General features: G+C 47.0%; 5 protein-coding genes across 5 annotated transcripts; 1 reads left to right on the forward strand and 4 right to left on the reverse strand.

Moving 5' to 3' along the window:
• Positions 1-304: 304 nt before the first annotated feature.
• HD556DRAFT_1231883 (uncharacterized protein) lies at positions 305-787 on the reverse strand (the record flags this gene model as incomplete). Its single annotated transcript, XM_041297470.1, has 1 exon — positions 305-787. The coding sequence occupies one exon, from the start codon at positions 785-787 to the stop codon at positions 305-307; it is 483 nt and encodes a 160-aa protein (XP_041163399.1).
• Positions 788-2619: 1832 nt separating this feature from the next.
• On the forward strand, positions 2620-5427 carry HD556DRAFT_1305720 (uncharacterized protein; the record flags this gene model as incomplete). Its single annotated transcript, XM_041299821.1, has 4 exons — positions 2620-3126; positions 3189-3276; positions 4091-4582; positions 5297-5427. The coding sequence occupies 4 exons, from the start codon at positions 2620-2622 to the stop codon at positions 5425-5427; spliced, it is 1218 nt and encodes a 405-aa protein (XP_041163400.1).
• A 2795-nt stretch (positions 5428-8222) lies between these two features.
• On the reverse strand, positions 8223-8420 carry HD556DRAFT_1232117 (uncharacterized protein; the record flags this gene model as incomplete). Its single annotated transcript, XM_041297486.1, has 1 exon — positions 8223-8420. A coding segment is annotated over one exon (198 nt), but the record flags the coding sequence as incomplete, so codon positions are not given.
• Positions 8421-10541: 2121 nt separating this feature from the next.
• Positions 10542-10925, reverse strand: HD556DRAFT_1305722 (uncharacterized protein; the record flags this gene model as incomplete). Its single annotated transcript, XM_041299822.1, has 1 exon — positions 10542-10925. One exon carries the CDS (start codon positions 10923-10925, stop codon positions 10542-10544), a length of 384 nt encoding a protein of 127 aa, XP_041163402.1.
• Positions 10926-11231: 306 nt separating this feature from the next.
• Positions 11232-11450, reverse strand: HD556DRAFT_1216167 (uncharacterized protein; the record flags this gene model as incomplete). The annotated part of the gene is made up of 1 exon (XM_041296688.1): positions 11232-11450. A coding segment is annotated over one exon (219 nt), but the record flags the coding sequence as incomplete, so codon positions are not given.
• Between the last annotated feature and the right edge of the window lie 974 nt (positions 11451-12424).

The following is a 12424-nucleotide window of genomic DNA, read 5'->3' on the forward strand; positions in this document are numbered from 1 at the left end:
TGAAGCTGTCATTGTTAAGAAGCTGGTGAAGTTGACTTATGCCAGTTCTAGCTTCTTGATGAAGTGCTGCACATTGTTGTGTGTAATGTGGGCATACAAGTAGGAAGTCCTTGACTGTTTCCTCATGTTTGTTGCATTGCAGGCAGCATGCTGTGGGAGATTTGGATATGCGGTGCAGATGTTTGTTGAGAGGGGTGTGTCCGGTGCAAAGCTAGAAGAGGAGCAAGCAGTGGTGGCAGGGAAGTCTTTGATTAGGTTTGAGAAGTGGCTAGATGGAGTGGATGGGTCTATGGTGTGCATTCTTTCATACTATGGCAATTGTTGCATTATTGATTTCGCCTCGCACTTGATCTTCATGTTGAACGTTTGCTTTGCTGTGCAGTAGCTTGATGGGGAGGTTTGGTCTGATTTGGAGTGATCTGGGGAGGAGGTGGCCATCTGAAGTGTCCCTCCTGGCTTCCCTTTTCGTGCATACGTCTGCGGCTTCATTCCCTGCTATGCCCTTATGGCCTGGAGTCCTTCTGATAGTGAGTTTCCTGCCATCTCTGTCTGGAAGGAGCATTCTAAGGTCGTCGTGGAATGTATTGATGAGGTAGTGACCGGGCTGTGATTGGAAGGCATTGGTGGCTCTGATTGCTGCCCGGTTGTCCACCCCAAGGGCCATTGTTCCTTCTCCTCCTGCCTCCCTCAACAGCTCTACCGCCGGGATCATACCCACTATCTCTGCCTCATACATGGTGTGTTCCCTCTCGCTTCCCAAGTGGAATATTCTCTCGCTGACTACCATGTTCCCTCTCATCAGAACTGCCGCCCCGCCTACTCCTCCATCCACTGCTGACCCGTCAGAGTAGACCCTCAGGTCCTCCTTGGCTTCGTTCTTCTTCCTCACAGCATCCTTCTCTCTCCTCGCAATGCTTATGGCTGTATCTGATTCCCATTTGGGGAAGTGGCGGACAGGTAGGATCTTCTCCATCTTTCCTGGGTCTATTCTGAACTCATTGAAGAGTTAGTGTAGCGGCGATGGGTGCCATTTCTGCTTTGTGAATTCCCTCTTTTTGCATTAATTGAAAGCAGTCTTGATGCCATTTGCCAGTGGGTGTGATTCTGGGAGGGTGGACATTCTGAGAGTCGCATAGTGGCAAGTTTTGCGCAGGGCTTGCTGAAAAGATAGGATATTAGCATGACTATCTAGAAGATCAGTTGCTAATGATCGAAACTGTTGGAAGAGTCGGTTTGGGGTATCACATGGTATGTTGGAAGATCGCGTTTGGAAGCGTCCACATTGGGACATTGGTGCCCATTGGGGCAGATTAACATAGTCATTTGGACATTCGGCGCAACCTCGCCACTTTACATTCAATCTCTGTTTCTTCATTCTAACATAAGTACTTTCATCGTTCTCATTTGAGTACCTCAGTCGTTGTTTCACAACACTGAGGTATGCATTCCCACTTTTCTTGCGCATAGCTTCATACTTACGTTGAACTACCTTAGCGTGTTTCCAACAGGTAGACTAGCATTAATATAGTCGTTGTTTCACAACACTGAGCATGTTTCCAACAGGTTATGAGCCCTGGTGTTCCAAATCGAACACACAAATTGGAAATTACAACTTCCTCTCGTTGAACGACTCAAACGTTTAACCTTATCGCAAGCTCCTCTGATGCGTCTTTCCCAGGATGGGAAAATATGACCACATTCCAGAGTTGACCGGTGCAGATAACTATATTCCCTGGGAGATGCAGGTGCAGCTTGTCTTAACCAACGATGACCTCTGGTGCCACGTTACAGAAATGGTAGATCCAAATGATATCCTCAGAACAGCCTCAACCTTGCCCGTCGCAGTCATTCCGGCGTCACCTACCGCTGCCGAGACTGCAGCCATACGTGCATGGCTCATTAATGATTCCAAGGTGAAGACCATTATTCTCTGTAAGCTTGCACCGAGCATTCATCTTCTCATCCCTCGTAACACTGCAGTCACATCGCGTGAAGCCTGGAAAATTCTTAGGGATCATTTTCACCGCAATGATGTCAGTTTCTCAGTTCGTGATCCGCAGGCGCATACAGGCACTCCACATGAAGGACGCTAACGATGCCAGAAACTATATTGGGCTGCACATCAGCTATTGTGATTGGCTCATTGGTATGGGCACTGCATACTCGGATGAGGAGGCTGTCTTCAATCTGTTAACCGGCTTACCCTCATCTCCTGCCTGGCAACTATTCCATACACAGTTGGAGCAACGTATGCACAATAGCTTCTCCGCAACCATAGTTAGCTCTTCAATCAGTAGTGGAGCCCCGATTTCGGCCTCATTTCAAATGAATAGCATTACCTTCGACAGTTGCATGTCATGCATCTCATCAGAAGCCACTCGCATGCTCAATGTTCAGCCCACTGCTACACCGGGCCCTGGGTCCGAATATGCCAACACTGTCACCACCTCCACTTCCAACGTCAATCCCATCACTGGACTCAGGAAGCACAGAAACAATCCCCAGGGTGTGTTTTGCCTAACGACTGGTTGCGGGTGTGGAGACCATGACAAGGATCATTGTTTTTGTGAGGGAGGAGGGATGGCGGGGCAAGCACCATGGCAGAAAAGGAAGAAGGAAATGGCAGCCGTTGCTGCAAATGTGAGCGCACCAACTTCATCCTCATCCTCCAATCAGCCACCTACTCCCATTGCTGCACTCGTCACGCACAGTGCTGAACCTCCATCCAATCATCAATGTGATCTCTCGTGCGCAAGCATTGAAGAACTTCCTAACGATCCCTCTGTCACCGGTGACATCTCAGCTCAAGCTCATGCACTGTCCACCATCCTTGACTCGGGGACCACTAGCACGCTCATCTGCGATCGCGCCATATTCTGGACCTATTCAACTCAAGATCCAGTCATTGTTAAGACTGCGAATCACGGGTCCCTCCCTACCTCAGGTTGTGGCAACTGCGTCGCATGGCTCAAAATTGGCGGTGCTCGCCATCATGTGCAACTCTCCAACTGTCTTCATGCGCCCGGAGCCATGTTAAACCTGCTCTCCGTTGGATGGATGTTAGCAAAAGGGTGGGAGTGCAATTTTCGTGGAGAACCTGCTCGGTGTGAGCTCATATATCCCTCGGTGTGCTACCTATGTCCGGCTGACTCTTTTACGTGGACCTCGAATTCATACCTCCTGATCAGCCAGTAGCTCTTGTTCAAGAGGTCTCTGCATTCGCCCGCACCCCTCTGACCTATGACATTTGGCATGCGCGAATGGGTCACACGGGAGGTGAGTCAGTGTGCTGTCTTCCTCACATTGCTCAGGGATTCTCTCTGGACTCAAACGAAGCCATGTCCCATTGTGAATCCTGCATCATAGGCAAGCACCCGCGCCAACCTCATCCCACATCTGAATCTCCACCAGCTTCTTGATTCCTTGAGCTGATCCACTCGGACGTCTGTGGGCCTCTTCCTGTTGAAACTCCTCATCACAAACGGTATTTCATTATTTTCCTCAATGATCACACGGGCATCCTCAACCTTCAACTCTTGGCCACCAAGGACCAAGCCTTGGATGCCTGGCGCACCGTTCGTGCATGATGGGAGAATCGTCCTGGCTTGCGGGTTGTCACCTTTTGTTCTGACAATGGAGGCAAGTTTCTGAGTGAGGTGTTTACCATACTTGTTCAATCGCACGGAGTCACGCTCCTTGCCCGCTGGTAAGACACCATACGAAATGCTTCACAAAGTCAAGCCAGATCTCACTCACATTTGCATCTTTGGCGCTCGCATCCCATCCAAACTCCAGGTAAAATTAGGTCCGAAGTCGAGGGAGGCTTACTTCATGGGCTATGCCCCAGATGGAAAGGCTTGGCATTGCAGGGACCGGGAGACCAGCGTGTTCTTTAATTCTCGTGATGTAATATTTGATGAGACATTTTCGGGTCATTCATTTCCCATGAACGATGATGACTCAGATGAAGAGGTGCCACCGGCGGTGGCACCTCTTCCTTCTTCCCCATCATTCATGCCCCCCTTATCCCCCCTTGCGCCTACTCAACTGACTGAAGCCCGTCGTTCTGCGCACTCACGACTACCTACAGCGCACGGGCAGCTTTTCCAGGACCAGATCGCATCTGACCGCGAGCGTCTTGCTCGTCAACAAGAGCTGTGTCAGGCACGTATCCAGGGGGTACCACCTGAAGGGGTGAATACGGTGCCTGCTGCAGGTGATGAGGCCGCCACTAACCTTGATCCTGATGCTATCGTTCCAGACCAGGACGAAGTCAGGTATCCTCGCATACTTGCCAACTTAATTGCGACAGAGTTTGCCTGTGTCACCATTCGCAGCGATGCTCGACGCAACCCGCTCACCTCAGACTACAACATGAGAATCCTGCCTGCCACATTCGACAAGGTGATGCAGCGCTCTGACCAGGACCATTGGTTAGCAGCGATGAGGAAGGAGATAAACCTGATGTCCGAAATGGGCGTTTACGAGTTGGTGAAGTTGCCAGAAGGGAGGAGAGCAATTGGTTGTAGATGGGTGCTGGAATTCAAAGAGGATGACAAGGGAGGTTCTGTGCATAAGGCACGTCTTGTAGCCCAGGGCTTCTCGCAGGTGCCAGGAATTGACTTCGGTAAAACCTTCGCTCCTGTGTCACGGCCATCATCCATTCGCCTCCTCTCAGCGTACGCAGCAGCCAAAGACTGGGAACTTGACAGCTTCGACGCAAGGCGCACGTTTCTGTGAGGAAAGTTACGCGAAGACGTCTACATGCGTCAACCGCCTGGTTTCAAGCAACTTGGTCGCGACGGAGCAAGTCTGGTGTGTCATCTACTATCCTCACTCTACGGGCTGAAGCAGGCCACATACGATTGGTATGAGTTGCTGCGGGCAGTCCTTGTCCATTTGGGATTCACTCGTTGTGAGGCTGATTACGCTGTCTTTATCTATCATTGCGTCACCAATGAGGGGGTGCATGTGATCTGCATCATCGCATGGCACGTGGACGACGGCCTTGCAGGCAGCAACAGCTGAAAGTTTCTCAACTGGATCAAAGGCCATATTGCAGAGCGCTTCGGAATCACGGACTTGGGTCCAATCACCAAGCATCTGGGCGTTCAATATGTTTGTTCCCATGCCACACGAGAGCTCTGGATGCATCAGCAGGATTATATAGTATATCTTCTCGAAGAGCATGATCTTTGCGAATGCAATCCGGTTTCTCTTCCAATGGATCCATCCTTCCCTTTTGGCCGCTGTCCTGCATGATATGGGAATCATGCATGGACATAACTACTACTAGGAATAACCCTCAAAAAGATTGTGTCTGTTAGCACAGTCCTCAGACTAGTCACCCCATACCTTGGTATCAAACCTCGGTCCTATATTTCAAGTTTTATATGGAAGAAAAGGAAAAAGTCATATGTGAAGTAAAATGAAGGTTAAGGTATTACCTTACCTTTGGCTTATTCACTTTGGCTAGAGAAAACCATTGAGAAAAGCTCAAAGCCTAACAAAAACCTATCTAAAAAGCCCGTGTCTGGCATATTATATTTGTATCATTGTTTCTATCTTGTTTTCTCTAGCATTGTTCTTTTATTTTCTTTTATTTAGGATGCTATGACCTACCAGATACTCCAGAAAATATTATTTCTGAGTATGATGTCATAATGATGTCATATAGCTCCACAGAAAAGTTCTAGACTATTCTGTTGGAAATTATGATGTAATGTATGAAGTCATAATGATGTCATAGGCTCTAGAATATTCTAGCTCCACTATGATGTCATCTCTGATGTCATTGCTCCATCTTTTATTTGTATTTTATACTTTTATTGGGTTTCACCCAATATTCTGATTGGTTCTCTCTTTATTTTATTGTTTGCAAACCTACATTACTTTCCCACACAAAATGTATATAAGGGGAGCCCATTCTCCCCCCAAAAAAATAGAGATCCCTCTTCTAGGAAATTTTCTTCTCAGAGAAACCCCCTCAGTTGAACAAGACATCTCACTTGTTAAGATCTCCCACTTGTAGCAGAGCAAGTGCAGGGAAACGTATCCCTTGAGAATACAAGTTTCTTACGATAAGAAGCTTACATTACTGTTTATTTGACCAACCAGTCTTTGGTCCACGTGATTTTAGAGACCGTTGTCTCTCCTGTTTTACTGTTTATTTGACCAACTTGTGCCTTGGTCAACGTGATTATTCTTGAGACCATTGTCTCACCTGTACTATTTGTGCCTATTTGACCAACCAGTCTTTGGTCAACGTGATATTACAGAGACCCCTTTTGTCTCTACTCCTATTTTGTGCCTATTTGACCAACTCGTGCCTTGGTCAAATCTACCCAGTTCATTTCAGTGCCTAGAACGTGCAATCTAGGCAAAGCTATTTGTACTTCAGACCACAAGTTCTGAATCTAGGTAGCAAATCCTAGACAAAGTAATTGGAGGTACACATAAAAGCTCTGGCTAAGTTGATCACCTGATTGGTTTAGCGAGCCTCCCAAGAACTCACACGTTATCTACCACAAAAACTAGAAAAGTCGTAGACTGTGTTAATCGAGGACTGGCAAGAAGTCTTATCCAAGTGTAATTGTGGTGTCATTACATTCTTACACACTTTATATAAGACCCTCGGTTATTAAGACACCGTGACACAGATGTGCACCCTAATGTTGACAACCTTGAGACAGAGTGTCGCAAACTGATTGGGGAACTCCTCTACCTCACAATGTACACCCGTCCTGACATCGCCCTCGCCGTCATGAAACTCTCCCAGCACAACGCCAATCCTGAATTGTGTCATTACGCCGCAGCAAAACATGTCCTTCGCTACCTCGCTGGCACTCTCTCTTACCGTGTGCACTATGGAGGCACAAACACTGATACCACTGTTCATGGGTTCAGTGATGCAGATTGGGCCACGTCCCCAGAGGACCGCATTTCCATCACCGGCTATGTCTGGTACTTCTATGGCGGTCCCATCTCACATGCGGCGAAGAAGCAAACGACTCAGGCATTGTCGTCGGTGGAGTCAGAGTATATGGCACTAACGGGTGCCATCCAGGACAGGCTCTGGATTAAGTCCTTCTGCAAATGCTTGAAGATTCCACTTACCCTCCCACTCCACCTCTATGCCAACAACACCGGTGCCATCGCATTGTCTGAAGAGGCAGCTAATCACACTCGTATGAAACACATTGACCTGCGATATCATTTCATCCGAGGGCACATCGAAGCCGGCACTTTCTTGCCCATATGGGTATCAACTCACCGCAATAGTGCGGATATATTCACCAAAGCTCTTCCGTGTCACACATTCGCTATTCACCACTCTGGTCTCTCACTCGTAGCAGGTTGAGGGGGTATGTTGGAAGTATATGTCGCAGTAGCAGGTTGAGGGGGTGTGTTGGAAGAGTCGGTCCGGGGTATCACATGGTATGTTGGAAGATCGCGTTTGGAAGCGTCCACATTGGGACATTGGTGCCCATTGGGGCAGATTAACATAGTCATTTGGACATTCGGCGCAACCTCGCCACTTTACATTCAATCTCTGTTTCTTCATTCTAACATAAGTACTTTCATCATTCTCATTTGAGTACCTCAGTCGTTGTTTCACAACACTGAGGTATGCGTTCCCACTTTTCTTGTGCATAGCTTCATACTTATGTTGAACTACCTTAGCATGTTTCCAACAGGTAGACTAGCATTAATATAGTCGTTGTTTCACAACACTGAGCGTGTTTCCAACAGAAACCCCTCTATTATGATCAAGGTCGCCATCCTTTGGGTGTGAGCCATTAGTGAAGCGAAGCTGTGTGCTCCCTGTCCTCCTTGCTTTCCTCTTCCCTTTGCAACCAGCACAGAACACCATATGTCAGCGGCATAGAGCATTTTGGGAAGAATGACGCTATTATACAGTCACTTCATCAGACATCTGTGAATGCCCTTCATTGGTTGCCCTTGGCCGCAGCATAGGCCACATGCTCTTTGAAGTTCAGGTCTTGGTTGAATATCACCCTTAGGAACTTGTGCAATTTTGACGGATAGATGGTGTGACCTTGTATAACAATGGGCAGCCATGGGGTGGGGATGGTTTTGCATTAGTTGTCTGCACTGGGGATGTGTTGCTTTGACAAGCAAATGAGTGCTGTTTTGTCGAGCTCAAATTCGGTATGGTATGAGCGGCTCCATTCTATGGCTTCTCTGTCATTTTCCATCATCTAGAACCCTAGACTTAGTTCACCTTTGCGGGGGTGTGGGTTAGCAATTCCCAACACATCAGAGTTATAAAAGATGAAGCCTAGCAGAGAGAGAGGACATCCTTGGTCAATGCCTCCTGTTACATTGAACACCTCTGAGCGGTAGTTGTCAAAGATGAGACTTGTTTTCTGGTTGTTAAGTCTGTTCTTGTACCATTCGGTATACTCTCATAAGATTCCTAGTTTGCGTAGGTTGTACATGAGTCTTGTTACTATGCTTGGAAATGCGGCTTTGACATCAAGGAACAGGAGCGAGATGAATTTGTTTTTTGATGCCTAGGAATCTGTGATAAACTTGGTTAGTAGAGGAAGCGAGTCCGTTGTTGAGCGTCCTGGTTGGCCCCCAAAGTGTGTTGACAGGAGTAGGTTATGCTGCTCTGCTAAGTATGTCAGATCATCAGCTACACAGGAGGACAAGATCTCAGCCATGGTATTGAGCAGTGTTGTTGGGCAATAAGCTTTTGGGACGCTGTAGTCTGGTCGTCCTGGTTTCCATAATACAATGATTGTCGATTGTTTCCAGGCTTCTGGATAGATGCCTAAGGAAAATGTCACTCAGAATATAGGTGCTAAGAAGGGAACTAGCAGGTGTGCACTTTGCTTGAATACTATATTGCTAATTCCATTTGGTCCCGGGGCCTTGTTTGGTGAGAGGCAGGCAATTTCTCTGTGTACTTGTTGGTCGGTAATTGGGGAAAACTTGCTTATTGGGGGGGGGGCATGCATCTTCTTCATCTAGGAAGTCATTAGCTGGGGTAGGACAGAAGAATACTTCATAGAGCAATTCACTCTTTCAGGTGTTGTCCTGTGTCATGGTTCCTGGGGGCACTGTTGGATCTTGGAGGGTCTTGATGCAAGTGTGAATTTGATCCATTGGGTTGCTTACTGTGTGCCTATGAAATGACTACATGTCTGAAAGTGTTAGTATTTTGAGCCATTCCCTCCAGTGATCCTCTTTCGCCTTCTTGATACTCTCTAAAAACTTGTTCTGTGCTATCTGGTACTCCTCATGGATTGGGTCCCTCCTGCTTGATAGCCTTGCATGGGACTTACGAGCTTTTTTGTGAACTGCCTTGCATTCCTTATCTAAGTCCTTAGACTACCAGCATTTCGAATATAGCAAAGGTTTGGTCTTGGGGATGCACTTGTTGACTGTCTCCTCTATGGCGTTGGTGAGTGCTTTGAACGCTTGGTGGAACTGGTCCGCTGATGTGATGTCTACTAATGGTGGTAGATGGTTGAGTTGAGTAGATAGTTTTTCATTGAAGTTTTCCCAGGAGACTTGGCAGTAGTTGAGTTTTGGAGGAGGAGAGGAGCATTCTGGACAGAGGTCGAAGGAGCTGATGATCGGAAAATGGTTAGTGATGACGGGTCTAAAGTGATACTCTACCTTGCAGTATTCAACTGCTTTTGCTAGTTCTGGGGAGCAGAATACATTATCTGGGCGGATTAGGTTCTTCGTATTAGATGCCTCTAGAGTGGTGATTGCTGAGGGTAGTACTTGTACAAGATCATATGTTGTGAGTAAGTTTATTAACAGGCCTGTGGTATCCAAGTTGGCTGCCATGAAGAGGTGAGTATTATGAGGCAGCTCCCACATGGAGTGGTGACGGTTGAAGTCTCCTAGCCATATTAGATGTTCGTGAGTGTGGTTCTGTCCGCCTTGAGCGGTTTGAAGTATGTTACATTGGGAGGACATGTGTCTCTTCAGAAAGTGTACAGTATGATCACTATTACATGAGTTGTAAATATTATATATACACACCTTGCCGAATGTCCTAGTGAGCTCAAGGGCCATTATGTTTGGTGATTTGATGGGTATTATGTGCCAGTTGTTTTTGATGGGTGTTTGTTCACTAGCATTATAACTTGAGTGCAGTTTGGAGAAGTGTGTGGTGGTCGGTGGGATATAGCACATCCCAGTAGGTCTTGAGGTTCGATGTGTTGGCTAGGTTGATGGGGTTGAGGTATGGTTCTTGGATGCATGCTAGGTTGAATTTGTTCAGATCCAGGCTCCTTAGCATGTGTTCCCATACATAAGATGACTTCCTGAGGTTTTGTTGCCAGATTCTGAAATCTTCTTGAGGCAGGTTGTTGTTTGGTATATTAGACATTAATTCCATCCTGTGGTGATTTGTGCACTGTCGGTGATTAGTATGTCGTCAGTTGGAGGGGGGTAGGGAACCAGTATCTGGTGGAGTCGTGCATTGATGAGGGCAGAGAGGAGAAGTTGCCGTGTTGCTGGTCGTACTAGGGTTGGTTTGTCCATGTATCAGTGAGCTAGATTTGCATTTGGGATCTGGGGCCTAGTGGGATGTTGTTCGGGTTTTGGGGGTTTTCACGTTGTTGGTTCTGTCGTTTATGGTTTCCGACTGTATGCCATTCTTGGTGGTTATGCTGGGGTGGCAGGTATCTCTCATTCTGCTGTGGGGGTTGATAATGGTTAGTGAGATTTGGGGCTGGAGTGTTTGTCCAGTCTGTGTAAGCATTGGGCACAGGCTCCCAGGTCAGTGGGTCCTCAGTTGGGAAATAGATGTACTTGGCCTCATTGTTCCTTTTCTTGTGGGATTCCCATTTCTGAGTGAATATGGGGCATTCCCTGCTCCATGCGGCATGTCCCTTTTCCTTACAGTTGGCACATGAGTAGGATGTAGGCTCAGTCATTTCGCAATTTTGGGTGCGATGGTCTACCCCACATGTGCCACAGGTGTCATGTGTTTGAAGGCATTCTGCTGCAACGTGGTTGCCATCAAAAAATTGGCACTTGAGACATCACGTTGGTTCTGGTAGCAGTTTGTGATTGTACACATTTTTCCCCACTATTGATAGGCCGAACTTGATAGCCTGGTTGGCACCTTCTTTTGTAGTGAACGTTACGGCCATGTGCACCATGCATTGGTTGAGGTTGCGTCTGGCTATGGGTTTTATGTACCTTGTCTTGATAATTGATCATGGAGGGAGTCCTGTCTTTTTCTCTATATTTGCTATGGCTGCAGGGTTGTCCGGAACAAAGGAGACTGGGGCATTTTCCATTAAGATGTGGTATGACCTGTCTTTGATTATAACATTAGTTCTGTAGAATTCTAGGAAATTACTCTTGTTGGCCATGATGTTGAACCATTCTGCTGAGGTTTTCAAGTTGAGTTCATAAAGTACCCCGCCGTGTGGGAGTCTCCTCACGGATATAAACAATAGTTCCTTTGGGTATTCTATGTTCCAGTGTTCTATTAGTTCCAAGGCCATTGCTGCCTTTGATAACAATTGGGCCTCCATTAAGTCCTTGAGGGAGTTAGGCGAGAGTATGGATCTTCTATCAATGAGGATTTGGCGTGTTTGGGCTTCGCTTCAAGCTAAGATTCTGGTTAGTTGGGTAGGTGTGCCCACCTTAGCTGCCTCCATATAGGTTGATGGTACATCAGACCTCCTGGTTGCAGCTTGGCTATTGGCTTGTTGTTGATTGGACTTTTGTATGGCCACTACCATTGCCTTCTCTATTCCTTCGGAGGTTAAGTTCACTTGATCACGCACCTCAGTTGTTGTTCCTTCAAAAACTGCTTTGTGCGTTGTTGTGAAATCCGATAGCGTGTTAACATTTGCCTCAAGTGTCACGATTAGTCCTTTGACCATAGCCTCAATTTTGTTCAGTACTTGCTCTATATCGCATGTTTGACTTGCTTTGTGCAGTAAGAGGGCTAGGGCCCTCAGTATCTCTGTTTGGATGACACCAGTGTTGGGTGTGAGACTGAGTTCATATAATGCTGATGTTATTTCCTTGAAGACATTTCCTGCTGCTGGAAGTGTCATGCTGTGGGTGGTGAGTAGCTTCCTGGCTGTGGTTGTGCTATTGATATCTGTTCGTATTCCTGTGCCCTTTGTGTGGTCCTCCAAACTCTTCCTGAAGGTTAGGAGAGGTTTGCTTGCTGTAGTTTTGTGGCTCACTTGTGCATTCGTTCCAACCGTGGGAACCATGAGAGTTGGGCTTGTAGCACCACTTGGTGCCATCTAGTGAGCTGAGTCTAGGGACTGTTTTGGGTGTTTATTAGTTTTCCAGAAAGAAGAGAGAAAGGAAAAAAAAAAAAAGGTAAAATAAGGCTGTTTGTGATGCTATTGGGTGCAGAATTGACTTGGAGTTTTCCGGGGTCCTAGTCGGGGTGCCACTTGGT

This window comes from Suillus plorans (genome assembly GCF_016647745.1).
Source record: "Suillus plorans strain S12 chromosome Unknown HD556scaffold_12, whole genome shotgun sequence".
Classification (NCBI taxonomy): domain Eukaryota; kingdom Fungi; phylum Basidiomycota; class Agaricomycetes; order Boletales; family Suillaceae; genus Suillus; species Suillus plorans.